The sequence below is a fragment of the Mesoplodon bidens genome (assembly GCF_964165515.1).
Source record: "Mesoplodon bidens genome assembly, chromosome: 11".
NCBI classification, from domain to species: domain Eukaryota; kingdom Metazoa; phylum Chordata; class Mammalia; order Artiodactyla; family Ziphiidae; genus Mesoplodon; species Mesoplodon bidens.
Genome location: NC_138167.1, coordinates 24,272,696 through 24,290,493, shown reverse-complemented (window position 1 = coordinate 24,290,493; position 17,798 = coordinate 24,272,696). Strand labels below are relative to the sequence as shown.

At 42.4% G+C, this 17,798-nt stretch overlaps 1 protein-coding gene across 5 annotated transcripts in view; it reads left to right on the top strand.

Moving 5' to 3' along the window:
- TMTC1 (transmembrane O-mannosyltransferase targeting cadherins 1) overlaps positions 1-17,798 on the top strand; it is a 282,996-nt gene that overhangs the window by 27,403 nt on the left and 237,795 nt on the right. For 4 of the 5 annotated variants that reach the window (XM_081250081.1, XM_081250079.1, XM_081250080.1 and 1 more), the window contains exons 3-5: positions 7,095-7,168; positions 10,147-10,323; positions 14,297-14,503. In XM_081250081.1, the coding sequence (XP_081106207.1) occupies positions 7,095-7,168; positions 10,147-10,323; positions 14,297-14,503 (458 nt within the window). The remainder of the gene's footprint in view (positions 1-7,094; positions 7,169-10,146; positions 10,324-14,296; positions 14,504-17,798) is intronic. The other variant, XM_081250082.1, reaches the window with a different exon arrangement.

Genomic DNA, 17,798 nt, shown 5'->3' with positions numbered 1-17,798 from the left:
TAATTGCATATGTATTTTTACTACAGAGAGAGGTAATAAATAGAATATTTAAAAATGTAACTATAACACATTAAGAAAAAATGCTGAGGGGGAAATAAAATGGAAATATGAGTTTAAGGGGAAAGGGTGTAAAATGTCTATCATTTAAAGGAGAGCCTGTTCATATTTATGTAAGGGGAACATGATGAGCTTCAAATTGCTGTGGTGTGTTTCAGGTGCATTTGGTACATTTAAAAGAGTAACATTATGGCCATTATGGCGTTATTTTAAAATGTCAGTTTCTAAAATGCACAGGAAGTTAGATCCTTTGAATTATTTAAAATTATGATGAAAAATTTTAGATGTGAATTTTAAAAGATTAGAGCAATGCATACGTTTTCAATATGATTGTTAGATGAAGAGAAATAATGAAGGACCACTACTCCTAGCCGTATAGAATATATGACATCAGGTCAGTGGCAGTGTTTTAATCTAAGCCTGTCGACAATATTATGTTTCTGACAAATAATTTCTTAAGTAGAGTTAAAAATTCGTGCTTAGAGTGTCTTGGAGAAAATTTTTGTAGGAAAGAACAAATGAGTAGAATAAGAACAGTCCTTATTCTGTGCTTGCAGAGAGGGAGAGCATAAAATGCAGGTAATCTCGGGCAGTGTGATCATGAGCTAGCTGGAGTTCTAAGAAAAAAGGAAAATCCTGTTAGCAAAATGACCTGTAAGAAAGGGTTTCACAAATACTGTATACTAACACATATATATGGAATCTAAAAAAAATAATGGTTCTGAAGAACCTAGGGGCAGGACAGGAATAAAGACACAGACATAGAGAATGGACTTGAGGACGTGGGGAGGGGGAAGGGGAAACCGGGACGAACTGAAAGAGTGGCATTGACATATATATACTACCAAATGTAAAATAGATAGCTAGTGGGAAGCAGCCGCATAGCACAGGGAGATCAGCTCGGTGCTTTGTGACCACCTAGAGGGGTGGGATAGGGAGGGTGGGAGGGAGACGCAAGAGGGAAGGGATATGGGGATATAGTATATGTATAGCTGATTCACTTTGTTATACAGCAGAAACTAACACACCATTGTAAAGCAGTTATGCTCCAATAAAAAAAAAAAAGGTTTCAAGCAGCTTTTGTACTAATCGGAAAAAAAAAAAATCCATGCTAACACAGTTATGGGGACAAAGGAGCCTGAGAGCTAGACATTTATTTAGGGAAAAATCTTAAAGAAACTATTTGCATTCACAAGGAGATGAGGGAGGCATAAGAAGGCAAAGAAATTTGACCTTTATAATAAACTATACTGGAAAGTAAAATCAGGAGACTGTTATTTAATTATAGATATTAGTTCAGGTTTCTAGAAAGGAGGGCAGAGAAATAGAGAAAAAGAAATGTGTGTTATGAAAACATAGTGATACATTATTTAAGAAAAAGAAAACAGACCATAGTGTGATGAAAGAGGGAGTTAGTAGGATGTCTCCTCTGTTAAACAAGAACAAAAATGAGACCATAAATTACAGCAGGAAGGATGGAGGGCTTAAATTGAGGGGGAGGGTTTAGTGTAAACATGTTGATATGATTAAGGATTTGCTTTCTTAATTATGTAACCAACAAATTGTTAAACGAGTGCTTGCTTAGTGCAGGCCCTCTGCTAGGTGCCAAGGGGGTATGTAGGTGGGCAGTGGGGTCCCTACCCACAGTTTGTTCATAAGCTCCTAGAAAAGCCAAAGAGCATACACATAAATACGTACAAGACAAAGCAATATGTTGTAATAAAACTGAAATTCCAGCGAAGGGAAAAATTATTTCCAGTTTAAGTAGAGAGGAATAGATTCATTTATTTATGTAATTTTTCAACAAATATTTGAGTGACTATAATACAGTCAATCCGTGCAGGGCTATAGCAGTGAATAAGGTAGACCTAGAGCTTTCCTCATTGAAGGCCTTGTGATTCTTGGGTTTCCTGACAGTATATTTCTTGGGAAATTTATGTTTTTCTGAACCCCGAATCATGAGAAAAATCAGAGAAATTGGGAAAATGGGGAAATCATTGTAATTCTCCTATGAGAATTAAAACTTAACAATCATCATAGAGACATTACTGTTTGAAGGAATGCACTTCTGTCCAGTCAAAAGCAAGAGCAAGAGGGCTTCCCTGGTGGCGCAGTGGTTGAGAGTCTTTCTGCCGATGCAGGGGACACGGGTTCGTGCCCCGGTCCGGGAAGATCCCACATGCCGCGGAGCGGCTGGGCCCGTGAGCCATGGCCGCTGAGCCTGCACGTCCGGAGCCTGTGCTCCGTAACGGGAGAGGCCACAACAGTGAGAGGCCTGCGTACCGCCCAAAAAACAAACAAACAAAAAAACAAAAAAGCAAGAGCAAGAAACGCTGACACATGGAGTTGAAGGTTAGGGTTGACGTTTCCACAGCTGGGACAAGAGTACGTAGGAGAAAACTGGTCATGATCTAATCAGCCAGTTTGGCTTTCAGCTGTTGCCATGTGTTAAGTGTGTGTTCCTGGCTCAGTCTGCCACCAGTAGAACTCATTTTGCAGGTAAAATAATTAATAAATATAATATAATAGTGATAGTCCAAGAAATAACAAGTTTTGGGGGCAAATTAAGTCCTTACTTGGCGGTTTCCACATGTGATTCTGTTAAGCCTGCTAGGAGATCTGAATGTTACATTATTTGAATTCTATTCAATTATGTTCACTGATTTTTTTTTTCAAATGTTTGAATATTTGTTAAAGGAATACAGTTCCCAGGTTACAGCTACCTGCTTGGTGATGGAAACCTGAAGCTTAAGGGAAGAAATACATGCTCTCCATCTCTTTGTATTTTTGACCAAGTCCTTTTGTACTTCCCAGCATCCTAGGTTCAGCCTACATTGTCACGGGATCAAGCCCAAGGGGTGCCAACTTGATGTTCCATCTTTGCTTCCTGTTGCCCACTCCCACCCCCTTTTCATTTATTCCATGCTCTCATCGCTTTAACCTCCCCTTCCAGGAATACCCAGTATGCTTTCAGGACTCTCTTTCCTCTGCCTGGAATGCTTCTGCATTCCCTCTCTGGCCCAGGATTCACATCCCCTTGTCTTGAGTTTCCTGAAGTCCTCCTTGCTTGACCTTTAAGTCTCAGTGAATAAGGCCAGCCTTTCCACGAAGCCTTCCCAGATCCTACAGTCCAAATTAATGACTTCAGTCTTCTCATGGCAGTGATTTCTCCTCTTTACAATACATGTGGTTTCCTTGTAACCTCTTAATACTCTCTTTTTTTTTTTTTTCTGTACGCGGGCCTCTCACTGCTGTGGCCTCTCCCGTTGCGGAGCACAGGCTCCGGACGCGCAGGCTCAGCAGCCATGGCTCACGGGCCCAGCTGCTCCGCGGCATGTGGGATCTTCCCGGACCGGGGCACGAACCCGTGTCCCCGGCATCGGCAGGCGGACTCTCAATCACTGTGCCACCAGGGAAGCCCTTAATACCCTGTTTGACTCCTCACCAGATGTTAACTGCTTGGGGCAGGTTTAATCCCTCCAGCTGGCATAATACCTGGCAAATAGGAGGCACTTGTTAAATGTTTATTGACCGGCGTGAAACATGCAATTACTGAACAAGATAATGTTGACAAATTGACTCACTGTGTGGCTAGTCTGGACAGACAGTAGTTGATGACAAGCACCTTGGTTTTAAGACACTAACCCCCTTGCCCCAGAGACCCCAGCTTAACGGGGATATAGAGTAGGTGTTCAGTGACTGCTTGGTGGTTTGGAGCTGGCAGCAGCGTCTCTCAGTGTTAGCACTGACATTTCAACACCCCCTCTGAGCTTCTGCTCCAAGGGACACTCCATTCTTCAAATCTGGGCACGTCCAGCTGGCACACGCTGCTATTGCTGCTGCTGTTTCCCGGCAGAGCTAACTGACTACACTTTGAGAAGCAGGGCTTCAGGCACCTTGAAGGCATTAGTTATGCCTGCCTAGCTTGTGATTGCCTCATTCCAGCTTGCCACCCCCAATATCAGCTTGCGAGTCTTGCCGTTGTCTGAGTTGGCCACAGCAGTAGTGCTGTGATGGGTGTCCCCCTGGGCCCAGACACCTGGGCCTTATCCCAGGACTTTGTTGCTGGCAAGCTGGGCTCTCTGTTTAACCTCCCAGAAGCCTTGCTGGTGATGCTGAGCTCAGTGCTCAAAGAGGCGGTGCTGTAGCCTGAGCAGGCCTGGGCTTCACAAGTGGACCATGTGCAGTTGTTGCTTTACGTACTGTGAGTCTGAGCTGGGCCTTGGCACTGAGGTGAAACCACACTGTCACTAATAGACATATTGGATTATCTAATAAAGTTAACATAAAATATCATACATGTAAACCTTAAAGTACAAAGATAGTTTCCATACATCACGCAGAAAAACCCGTCTCACTGTTAAGAGTCTCACCTCCTTTCTCTGCAGGGAAAAGGAAGAAAGAGGGGCATTAACAATGAGTGGGCACTTTGTATATATCATCTTACTTATTACAACAGTAACATGAGTTAGGGGGTGTAATACTCACGTTAAAGATAACAAAACCAGGCTTCCCTGGTGGTGCAGTGGTTGAGAGTCCGCCTGCCCATGCAGGGGACACGGGTTTGTGCCCCGGTCCGGGAAGATCCCACATGCCGTGGAGTGGCTGGGCCCGTGAACCATGGCCGCTGAGCCTGCGCGTCCGGAGCCTGTGCTCCGCAACAGGAGAGGCCACAACAGTGAGAGGCCCGCGTACCGCAAAAAAAAAAAAAAAAAAAAAAAAAAAAAAAAAAGATAACAAAACCAAATCTCAGACCTTAAAGATAACAAAGTTGAATCTCCCTCAGTTGGTTAGAGGAGCCTGTATTCAAGCCTTGGATGGTCTAGCTCAGCGGTCCCCAACCTTTTTGGCACCAGGGACTGGTTTCGTGGAAGACAATTTTTCCACAGACCTGGGGTGGGGGATGGTTTCAGGAAGATTCAAGCGCATTACATTTACTGTGCACTTTGTTTCTATTATTATTCTGTTGTGATATATAATGAAGTAAGTATGCAACTCACCATCATGCAGAATCAGTGGGAGCCCTGAGCTTTCAGTTGCTACTCACTGATAGGGTTTTGATATGAGTCTGTAAGCAGTTGATTTATTATGGTCTCTGTGCAGGCGAACCTCTCTGCTAATGATAACCTGTATTTGCAGCCGCTCCCCAGCACTAGCATCACCACCTCAGCTCCACCTCAGATCGTCAGGCATTAGATTCTCATAAAAAGCGTGCAACCTAGATCCCTCGTGTGCGCAGTTCACAGTAGGGTTCGCGCTCCTATGAGAATCTAATGCAGCAGCTGATCTGACAGGAGGCAGAGCTCAGGCGGTAATGCGAGCGATGGGGAGTGGCTGTAAATACAGATGAAGCTTCGCTCGCTCCCCCGCCGCTCACCTCCTGCTGTGTGGCCCAGTTCCTAACAGGACACAGACCACTACCACCCGTGGCCTGGGGATTGGGGACCCGTGGTCTAGCTCCATGTGTGTATCATAGCCTCTCCTTTATGACTGCAAAACTTGCTTATTATATGAAGATATTTATAGGTATATTTCCCAGAAATCTATTTTCCACTATTAATTGTTGATTGATTCTCTGACACACCATGGGCTTCAGGTCTTCTGTGATTTGGGTAAGGCTATTTTCTGTGCCTGAATGTCAAGTCTGTTCATTTCCCTTGCGAATTCTTCCCACATGTGACCTTTTCTTTGAAGCATTCTTTGAACCATACTCTGTTTTTTTCCTTTACAGTTTTATTTCCTGGATTTCAAAAAATTAAGAGAAATGTATACATGTTTTGAGTAGTGAAATAATACAAAGATTTATAAATAGCCATCTGTCACCACACCTTCTTCCATTTCAGTCCGTTTCTGAAGTAACACAATAAAAAAATAATTTCAAGCTTAAAAAATGTAGTGACCTTATACTCCTTATCCAGAGTCACCAATTTTTAACATTTTGCAGCATATGTTTTATCATCCTTCCACTCTTTCTCCTTCAATATCTAAAAATATTACTTGTTTTCTGAAGCATTTGAGAGCAGGTTGCATAATTCATGCTCCTTTACACCTTAATAATTTCGTTGTATATTTTCTAAAACCAAGGCCATTAGTCACTGTTTCTTTTTAGCCTCCTTTAGTCTTAAGTTTTGAACAGTCACCCGTCTTCAGTGTCTTTCTATTATATTATTTATATCTTTAAATGTAATATAAAATTTATATTAGGATTATATATAATATACAGTGTTATTAATATATTTGTCTTAATATTGTAATTGACAATGGTTTATCATTTATTGCTGTCCTTATTTATTATGATGTTCAAATTGTTGCATATTTGGTCAGTGGGAGCCCATTGTTACTGGCTTCTGTGTCCTACTGACATGTACCTGTCATTTTTTGAGCACTTACTTTCTGACATGAGAAGATGATCCAAGTGCTCTTGTATCTCCTGAGTCTCAACCCTGGAATCAGCTGCATCTCCAAGGGGCCCATGTTCTCTTTAGTGGATAAATGGCCTGTGGTTAGTGCCAGGATGGCTCTTTGCTACTGGGGTATTTTGCTTTCAGACCCTTTTGGTGATGTTGCTAAGAAACACATAGGCGCATGCACGTACACTCACACATAGCGATGATGAGTTCATACTCCTTCCCATTCTTGTCTTATTGTTTTCCTAGTGCTCTGTAAGCATCCTCTGTTCCATTAGCACTCTGGTGCCCAAAGACTAGCACAGTGTCCAGAACTCAGTCATTGCTCAAAAAAATATTTTTGAAAAAAAACAGTAAATGAATATACTTTGATGCTGTGAATTGATCTTCAATAGAAGAAAGGTTAAAAATGAAGTTAAGCATGAGAATCTTGCCCTTTCCTTCCTCTTTTTCTCCTTCTTTAAAATGATTGTTAAATATAACCAGAAGTGGTTAGTCGTATATCAGAATTTAAAGAATAATGTGTTTTCTCATTTATTATTCCTTTCATTCCTCTGAAAACAAGTAACATTTCTGTAATGGGTTTCTGAAAGTGGTTTTCTGAGGTTTTTATTTTTTCACACTTTCTAGGTGGCCGGAATTGTTGGCAGAGCTGACGTGTTGGCATGCTTGCTGTTTCTGTTAGCCTTTCTCTCCTACAGTAGGTACGTATGGCTAAGAATGCCCTTATCTGTTTACAGTCATGCTGTCCCCTGGGAGTTTCTGGGGTGTGTGTGTGTGTGTGTGCGTGTGTGTGTGTGTGTGTGTGTGTGTGTGTGTGTGTGTGTGTTGACTCTGAGCTCCTGCCTGAGAGAGGAGGGAGGCTTCTTGCCAGTGAAATGCCCAGTGAGCTTCCTGGAGACTTGGGATAGGAAACCCTCTCCTTACCAAAAGCTAGGCTGTTCTCTCTTCCAGCCGCATTCTGAGCCACGTCATAGCCTTTTAAAAGGACTGCTCTCCCAGTGCTGGGAAGATAAGCTCTTGCTTCTTGATTTCTCTTACTTGTAGTTTCTTACTGAGACTGGAATTTGAAATCTTACCTCTGAGCCAAAGTATACTGGGTCTAGTCCTCTCTTCTATTTAACTATGATTTGTTTAATTTCTCCTTTTCATTTTGGACCTACGTTTTGTGTTGGTTTCTTCCTCTTTATTATCCTCATTAAAGTAGCTCAAAGCTTAAAATAACAAGGCTGAATTGAAAGTAGTATTTCTCAACTGTGATTTTCCAATTTGCACATCCTTTCATCAAAATACAGAAGCTTCTTGCTTTGGTAGACTGAAAAACAGTAAAACAATTTCCCATTATATTGCCCTTTTCCCCCTAACTTGATCAGATTTTCACCTGAGTCGTGACATATCGTCATAGGGAAAGGGGTGGGTAAAAAATGAATGTAGGGCTTCCCTGGTGGCGCAGCAGTTGAGAATCTGCCTGCTAATGCAGGGGACACAGGTTCGAGCCCTGGTCTGGGAGGATCCCACATGCCTCGGAGCAACTAGGCCCGTGAGCCACAACTACTGAGACTGCGTGTTTGGAGCCTGTGCTCCGCAACAAGAGAGGCCGCGATAGGGAGAGGCCCGCGCAACGCGATGAAGAGTGGCCCCCGCTTGCCACAACTAGAGAAAGCCCTCGCACAGAAATGAAGACCCAACACAGCAAAAATAAATAAATTAAGTAATAAAATCCCTGTTCCCATTTCCCACCTCACGTCATTGTAGTCATTGTTTATTAAAAAAAAAAAAATGTAGTGGGAGCAGGTGACTCAGAGGGTGGCCCAGGAGAAAGGGAGCCAGTGAGCCACATTGCCCTGCTTCCTGGAGGGATGCCTGGTTAAGGATTTGTGAACCTTGATCTCTGGGTCAGTTCACTGGCCTATAATCTTATAAAACCCAGTGACTCCAAAGAACACTGTTTTAAACCAGTGGTTCTCAATAGGGGGCAAATTTGCCCACCTTGTCTCGGGGGGACATTTGCAATGTCTGGAGATACTTTTGCTCATCACAACTAGAGAGGCACAGCTGGCACGTGAGTAGAGGCCAAGGATTCTACAGTGTGCGGGGCAGCCCTTGTAACAAAGAGTCATCTTCCCTAAAATACCAGTAGTGCTGAAACTGAGAAACCTTTTTGTAAACCAGTTTAGACCTTGGGTCAAAGATGGACTGAATTAAGCTTTATGAAGTTTCGCTTTAAGACCAGAGTCTCTTCTTAATATAGTACCAGGCTTCTAGTCCTGGCTTTGTAATCTCCCACTGCATTGCTAGGTATATAAAAGAGTGTTGTGAAAATATTAAAAATATAAACCCAAGTTCAACAGTTGTTTCCTATTTGCTCTGGTGTTAGAACAAGATTAATAATCGCTTTTGAGTTTGAACTTGATCTTTCAGGCTTCTCCTCTGTGTTGATAAATTTGGGAACATGAGTGGGCCCGCAGCATATCCATATCTGTGTGATAATAAGCCACATTGTTACAGCTTTCTGTTGTGCAGGCCATTCGCACTTTGAGTAATTTTAAGCTATAAACCAGCTTCGGAGAAAAAGCCTGTCTCCTACAAATTTGGCATATAATTTAGGTGATTGTTCTAAGACATAACAATAAGGGTAAGACGTCACCACTTCAGATATACTGGCCTTCAAAAGAGTAGGAGCAAATTGGTGTGCCACCTACGGAAGGAACAGTGGAATTTCTTGGTGTGGTGCTGACTCTGTTTTGTAAGGTGAAAAAAGACTTTACAGCAACTGGAGAGTTTTAGAAAATCTCTGCTGGAAATTATGCTGAGAAAAAAAAAAAAGCTTTACCTAATACATTCTCATGAAAAATAAATTTAAAACTACAGTTTAGAAACTAATACAACATTGTAAATCAGCTGTACCTCAATAAAAAAAAAAAAAAACAGATTAGCCAGAAGAAAAGAAAAAGACTAAAACGTGTATTTTCATCACAGAAATGATGATTGTGTTTTGGTATACATCCACTGATTTCTTTGTACAGGAGCATATAAAATACCTTCACAAAAATGATAATAATGATAAACACTTAACATGTAATAAGTCATTTACTGAATCTTCCCTACAACACCGTGATCCCATTTCACACATGAGGGAAGTGAGGCACAGGGAAGCAACTGACCTGCCCCATGTTACCCTGTTAGTTAAGAGCAGAGCTGTGATTTGAACCCAGGGAACCTGGCTCCAGAATTCATGCATGTGGCTTAGTAACCTGTTATTTAAGAGCAGAGCTGTGATTTGAACCCAGGGAACCTGGCTCCAGAATTCATGCATGTGGCTTAGTAACCTGTAGTATTCACTGAAAATATATTCACCTAAACATCTTTCCATGTCACTAAATACATCTCTATGGTAGCATTTTAAATGGCTTTTTAGTGTTCCTTTGTTATATGCCATAATTTACCAGAATTTATATATGCGTTAATTTAAGTACCAAATTCAGCATTGTTGGACATTTACTTTTTTCCATCTTTGCGAATTTTAAATAATACTGTGATGAACATTCTTGAAGAAATCTTTGCTCACCTACTTACTTAGAATACAACGAAATTGGTTTTAGATCTTATCTTTAAAAGGTGGTTATTTCTTAGCGACCCACATTTCTTCTTAGAGTAAAAGCAACTCAACCTTGTTTTTCAGGAGTGTGGACCAGTGTTGTGTTGGGGAATGTTTCCCTCCCACGGCTTCTCCCTTCTTCCTGCTACTCAGTCTGTTTCTGGGGACCTGCGCGATGCTGGTGAAAGAGACAGGCATCACGGTGTTCGGCGTGTGCTTGGTTTATGATCTCTTTTCTTTATCCCACAATCATGATAAATCGTAAGTCGTTTTAAAGTTTTGCTGTCAAGCAGTCCATGATGTGCAGAGAAGAGTTGCTTAAATCAATAGTTTTCAAACTCTCATTAAAAAAATAGAGATATAACATTTTGTTAAATGTAACCTCATCTTAGACTATCATATAGTAAGGCTTATTTCCTTAGGATAAATGCATTATATATGTTTAAACTCTTCACACTTTTATGAAAATCCATGAGGACTATAAAGTTTTTGTGAGCCCCAAATTTGGAATTGAAAAGTATCAATGCTAATTGCAAGTTTATATTGCCAGATTGTTTTGGTTGCATACTACTGAGAAATCTTGATTCACACAGTGGAGTAGTTACAAATGGTAACAGTCTGTTAACAGCTTGACTTGAATCTCTGCCTTCAAATGCTAAATTCGAGTCGTTTACTTGCTCTAGGGATGATGCTTTTACCTAAGAGTTTTTGGAAGGGGCCTTTTGGAATTCCACAGCGGGGCAGTCTAAACCATACAGGAATAATTACAGGTCATATTCAAGTTAAAGAACAAGTTTATTTAGTAGCCTATTTTCATTAAAAAATATTAAGGTACATTCATATTATCCTGTGGATTATAGATGATAAGAGTGACTAAGGCATATTAAAAGTTCAAGTACATACTATAATTTTCTTCCTCTATCAAATCCATAATTACTAACAATTTGACATGCAGACACTATTTTTCACTAATTATAAGGCCCTTACATTTGAACTTTTAATAAATGTAACTGATTTATTCTCCGGCCTTGTCCGATGAAGAATTTTATCTTAAAAAAAAAGTCCTGTCTTTTTAGCCCATTCCCTACCTCTTTATGCTTCTTGACTTAAAGATAAGAGCAGTGCTAGTGAGTGGTGACAAGCTGAGGTGAGTCATTAAATTCTGATCACCTTCCTTCCTGGGCGTCGTACTTGGGGATAATTTAAGTAGATTTTAGTGCTCTGTTGGCTCTCTGTAAATCTCAGAGGCGTGTAAAAGGAAGGAGCCCAGTTATTATTTTGATCCAAGCTCAAGCCAAGAAAGCTGTGAGCCAAAGCACCTCCCCTAGGCTTATATGAGAATGCCTTTCCTCCGTATCCTCTCCACCAGTAGCAGTAATTGCATTGCTGACCTTACTATTTAGAGAGCAGCCTATCCACCCCTCTGGCTTTCCACTTTCTTCTGGCATCCTCTTTGTATCTGCCTCCCATCGTCTTTCTGCTTCGCTCTACTGACAGCAGAAGATGTGGCAAGTGCCTGCAGAGCCTTGCCTTTGGTTCAGTCCAGAGATATTTTAAACTCATATCAACTGAAATAAAACACACAACTTGTGGGTTGAGAATTATGTTTTATTTGGGGACATTGCTAAGGACTGTAGCCTGGGAAGGCAGCCTCTCGATAGCTCTGAGGGACTGTGCCAAAGAGGTAAGGGAGGAGCCGGGATGTATGAGTTTTTGCTGAAGAAAAATAAAAAAACAACTATATAGTCGAAACTCAAAAGATTAGTGCTAATCACAAAAAAATCAGGCATCTCAAGTTAATGATTTCAGTGCTTTTCTATATATGGGAAGATGCAAGAGTCTGGGCTCATTAAAATTGTTCCTTTGATATGCATCTCAACTCTCTAGGTATGCTATTTTTCTCCATCCTGAATTCCCCTCAGGGCGCACCTTCCAGGCCGGCTGCAGTGGCTGATAATGTGATGGCAGGCAGCATTCTTGTTTACGCTCATCTTTGAAGTCATATCTCCTCTGGTCTTAGGTCTCTCCAGCCCGCTCCTTTTTTCTTCATCTGGTCACTGTTGAGCTAGGCTTTTTTTCAAAGAGAATAATTGTCTTTTTTATTCCTTTAGTAATTGTTCTTGACCTTCCTTATACCAAACTGCCAGAAGTTCTATTCTATGAAAAAAACAATACTGCTGATATGTAGCTTGGATGTTGCATAGCTCATAGTCGGTGGGGTTTCTTTGTTTTAGTAACTTGTAGCTCTCACAACCACCAGCATCTCTGCATAGGTGGAGGCATTCATTCTTTCCGCCCACTAAACACATTCTCATTCTGTGCCTGGCCAAGAATAAGACAGTTAAGATTCCTTCCCTCAGAGAGCAATACTGGGGGAGACAGACGTTACATAAGTAGTTACGCGAGTACAGTTGTGAAAGTGGTGAGAAGGAACTGAAAGCCGGTAACAGGGAGATCTGGTCGATAACAGTATCTCTTGAGTGCAGGCTGTGTGCCAAGCACTGGGCCACGCCATTTACAGGTATGAAGTCACTGATTGCTCACAACAACTTTTACCCTCGTTTTACAGAGGAGAGAATTCAGGCAGGCATAGAAAGTAACCTCTCCAGAGTCACCCATCCCCTACTGGGACTTCTGTCTGTGTGACTCCAGAGCCACAGGGTTACCCCTGAGCCTCCATGGAGCACACAGGACAGGGATTTGGAGACCCCACAGGGCATCTGCAGCTCAGAGCCTGGGCTCACATTCGTACCAGGAGACCAGCTCAGAGGATCTGTGTGTACTGGGGGCTCCTGACCCCTTTGAGAATCTCACAGAATCCTGTCCCCTTTTCCCAGAATAACGTACACACAAATCTTATCTGCTCATTTAGAATAAACATCTCGGTACTAGGTTGTTCTTGAGGTCTTTTCATTGTATGATTCAGGAAACAGGAAAGAAACAACAGAAACAAGTGTTGGAAGCCCTCTCCTACATGAAGAGCAATTTATTCCTAAATTTTAAGATTGGGCCACACGAACAGAGTTAGGTTTCTTTTATGAGACATCACCTTTAGGAAGAAACATTTTCAGTGAAAGAGCAGCTCCTGAAAGTTAATTTTTTTTCTTTTTAAAAAATTTGCATATAATTGCCAACTCGCAGAGGATAACGTTCCCTGACCCCAGTCCCTACCCTCTTCCTAGAAATAACCATGATCTTGAATTTGGCATTTTTCATTTCTAGGGCGGTTTTCTTGTTATTACTTCATAAGTATATACCACTGAATATCAAATAGCATTGTTTACATACTTGCAGACTTTATATAAATGGTGTCACTTGCTTTTCTTTTCATTTAACATTGGATTTTGAGATCCATCAATGTGGATACATGTGGCTATAGTTCATTCATTTTAACTGTTGTGTAGTATTTAATTATCACAATTTATCCATCCTTCTGGATTTTGAATTTAGGTTATTTTTACATGTTTGGCTATTATATAGCATGCTGCAGGAAACCTTTGTGTGCACGTACCTTCTGGGGCATAACCACAGAAGTGTTGCTGGGGCCACAGATGGATACACGTTCACGGTGTTGATCTCACTGTGAACTGTGATTTCACTTGTTCACTGTGAGCAAGAGACATTGCTTTTGAAATGACTGGAGTGTAGCAGTGGATGAGAATCCCCTTTGTTCGACATTCTCCCCATCACTTGGTCGTATCAGACTTTAAAATTTTTGCCCAGCTGGTGGTTATGAATTATATCATCTCAGAAGATTCATGAAGGAAAATGTGAGAACACATTGGGGTGGATCAGCTGTGAACAACATTTCACAAGATCATAATAATGTAAATCCAGAATATCACTTCAACTGAGTTAGGAGAATTCAAATTATATTTATCATGAGAGAAATATATGTGGAAGATGAGAAGAGAAGAGGGTGGTTGTGAATGTGCGTGCGTGTGTGTGTGTGTGTGTGTGTGTGTGTGTATTGGTGACCACGTAAAAGGTACTGAGTCCTCATCTTCTATGGTAGCAAGTCAATAAGACAAGTTCTAAAATTAGAAATAATATTATAATTTAATCTTATTTTTAAAATATTGGGATGAATACCAGAAACAGAAGAGCTAAAAGACTTGTGGACGGTTGCTTCCATGGAACAGGGCTTGGCTATGGGACAAGGGATTGCTGTTCCTTGTTGCAGGTCTTGTCATTCTGTCTAACTTTGTTTCCCCTCCATTCCGTGCACAATTAGGAGCAACGGGGTCGTCCATCAGCGCAGCCCACAGCGGCCCGGGAGCTCCCCGCCCACCGCACCGCCAGCGCACCCTCTCCGGGAGAACGGGAAGCAGCAGCGGTTCCCTCACAAAGGAGCTTGGGGTGGCTGCCACACTCCATTGCCACCTGAACCCAAGAGCAGTGGATTCCCTGTGTCTCCTCGAGCTGTGTGGTCCTTGATGAGGTACTGGGCTGTGCTCCTTGACCTTGCGTGTTTTCACCATCCGGCGTCACCTGTTGCAGGGGGATCGCTGGAGAAGTGAAGCACCGAGTGGGCTCTTTGTGACACCCGCCCACACTCGTTTCCCTCCTTCTTTCTTTTTCCTTCCCCGTCTCCCTTCCTCCTGCCTCCTTCCTTCTCTTCTTCTTTCCCTTCCTTCTTTATATTAGATCAGATGAGAAGGGAGTAGCTGGAAGAAGCAAGTAGAAGCCCTGCTGTCTGCTGTTACTTGGAAGGAGGGGGTGAGGCTCTGAAGCCTCCATTAAGAAGTGCAGACATATTGCTGCTTCCCTGATGGAAGAGCCCTGGGCATCAGAGTGCAGGCCCCTCGGTTTTCTGGGGGAGGAGAGCTCTACCTTCTGCTGCTCTGACTCTCCCTGCTCTGGGTGTGTGATAGGAATTTATTACAGCACAAGCATGGGAGGAAGCCCAGGGGACACTGCCTCTCAGAAATGTTTTGAAGGGTACAGGAAAATCTTTTTTTTTTTTTTTAAACATCTTTATTGGAGGATAATTGCTTTAAAATGTATGTTAGTTTCTGCTTTATAACAAAGTGAATCAGCTATACGTATACATATGTCCCCATATCTCCTCCCTCTTGCATCTCCCTCCCACCCTCCCTATCCCACCCCTCTAGGTGGTCACAAAGCACCGAGCTGATCTCCCAGGGTACAGGAAAAACTTTAAAGCACAGGATTTTCCCTGTTTGTTTGAATCTTTTGACCTAGCCATGAAAATTAACATAGATTGATCAGAACTCATTAAATTAGCTTGCCTCTAAAATAGCTGAAGCCATGGGCAAGTCAGAATTTAATAAAGATGGAAATTTGACTCATACTATTAGCAGTTAAACAGCAGATTGCTATTCTTATTCTTCTGTGCAGTCCCAGAAAACTCCCTCTTTTCTGGGTCTTTGTTTCCGATTATTCCTATGGAAACCTGTGTTTTGGATCATGCTCCATTTATTCATTCATCAACAAAGATCTATTGAGTGTCTACCACATGCCTGTCACGTTCCAGGCACCAGGGATGTCCTGGTGAATAAGGAAGACAGGGTCCTTGTGCCTGTGTAGCTTCCCTTCCAGTAGAGGAGGACACACACTAAATAACCAACAAAGAATGAACAGTGTGGTAGAGAGTGGTGGGGGGGCCTGGCTGGAGCAACTTCATGTTGGTTGGTCAGGGAAGGCCCACAGAATCCTCATGGATGAGTGGAGGAGCTGGCCCTGCTCAGATCTGGGCCCAGGGTTCCAGACCTGGGGAAACGAGCAAGTGGGGCTTGGATGGGGCGAGCTCAGGGGGTGGGCAGGCCCAGATGGGGAAGGGTGTGTTGGCCATGGAAGTGAGCTTGGATTTTATTCTGAGTGGAAAGGGGAGACTTTGGAGGGTTCTGTTTGTTATTGTTGTTGTTGTTTGTTTAATGTGGAGGAAAATGGTTATATTAAGAATGTTCAGGGCTTCCCTGGTGGCGCAGTGGTTGAGAGTCCTCCTGCCGATGCAGGGGACGCGGGTTCGTGCCCCGGTCCGGGAGTATCCCACATGCCGCGGAGCGGCTGGGCCCGTGAGCCATGGCCGCTGAGCCTGCGCGTCCGGAGCCTGTGCTCTGCAATGGGAGAGGCCACAACAGTGAGAGGCCCGCGTACGGAAAAAAAAAAAAAAGAATGTTCACTCAGGCTTCTTGTAGTGGATGATTAAGGGTAAGAGTAAAGCAGGGAGACTTTCATACAGACTGAGGGGAAAAGAAAGGGTCTTGGCCGAGGCTGACAGAGACTGAGGTGGAGGGATATGGTGGATTTGGGATAAGTTTTGGATATACATGTAACAGGACTTGCTGATGTTTGGGGTGAAGGGGTGAGGGAAAGGCGGGAAACAAAGATGTTTGCGTTTCTGGCTTCAATAGTTGGGTGCGTGGTGGTCTCAGTTACTGAGATGGAAAGGCTAGAGGAAGAATCAGTTTGGGAAAGGATAAAATCACAGTGATGCTTGAAATTCCTGAGCAAGAAAGCAGAGAGGTAAAGAGTCAAAACCTTGAGGACATCTTGACTTTTTCTGTAACACGGCATGAAGGAAAATAAGACAGAATATTTGGGGAAATTGTAAATTTTTTTAAGAAAGGCAGAGGAGGAGAAGAAACAAGAATTAATCGCGCATTGTAGACTTTCAAGGAAGGACAAAAGTCAGGCTGCAGTGTGACTGAGTTCCATCAGGGCAGGGACCATGTCGGCTTCTGATCACATCTGTATCCCCAGGTCTTTTCATAGTGTCTGGCTCAGAGTAGTTGCTCAAATATTTGTGAAATGAATAAATGAATGAGTAGGTGGTAAGAAAGTATTGGAATTAAGCATAAATAGAATATTTTCAGTAAATTTGGTAATGAAGGAATGGGACAAAGGATGTTAACTCCAGGGCTGTTAGGGTTTTGTTTTCATTTTTATTTTAAATTGAATGGGTGTGTGTATGTAGGTAGATAACTTGTAGAGAGTAGAGATGGAAGGTGCAGGAGCAGAAAGGAATAAGATGAAGTGTGAATACCAGTGGTGCACTGGTAAATGCTCAATAACTGGCTCTCCAGAGAAAGTAAATCCTGACTGGTGTTGGCCAGTTTCCATGTAAATACTCTTACCATGGCTGATTTGGTTTTTTTTGTTTTGTTTTGTTTTGTTTTGCGGTACGCGGGCCTCTCACCGTTGTGGCCTCTCCCGTTGCGGAGCACAGGCTCCGGACGCGCAGGCTCAGAGGCCATGGCTCATGGGCCCAGCCGCTCCGCGGCATGTGGGATCTTCCCGGACCGGGACACGAGCCCGTGTCCCCTGCATCAGTAGGCGGACTCTCAACCACTGCACCACCAGGGAAGCCACCATGGCTGATCTGAAGCTACAAATGTGACATTGCTGAACGTGGAGTTGGGAGAGGTGTGCCATAGCTCACCATCATGAAGCGTTTCCACTGCTCAATGGACAATAGACGTAGTAACCTCAAGAGCATAGATAACAGTAAAATGAAGGAAGCTAATTAGGAAGTGATGAGCCTTGAGTACTTATTATCTTTGTTTTTAGCATGATTTAAGTTTATATAATTTATTTTAAGATATATATTATATATTAATATAAATATATACAATATATTTACATACATATGATTTATTATAGTTATATAATTTAATTTTCAACAATGGCTGTATTTAATAACTGGCCTGCAAAATTTCTGAAAATTTAATAGTCATCTCTAGCAAGCCAGTGTGAGTCAGCTCCAGCACTCC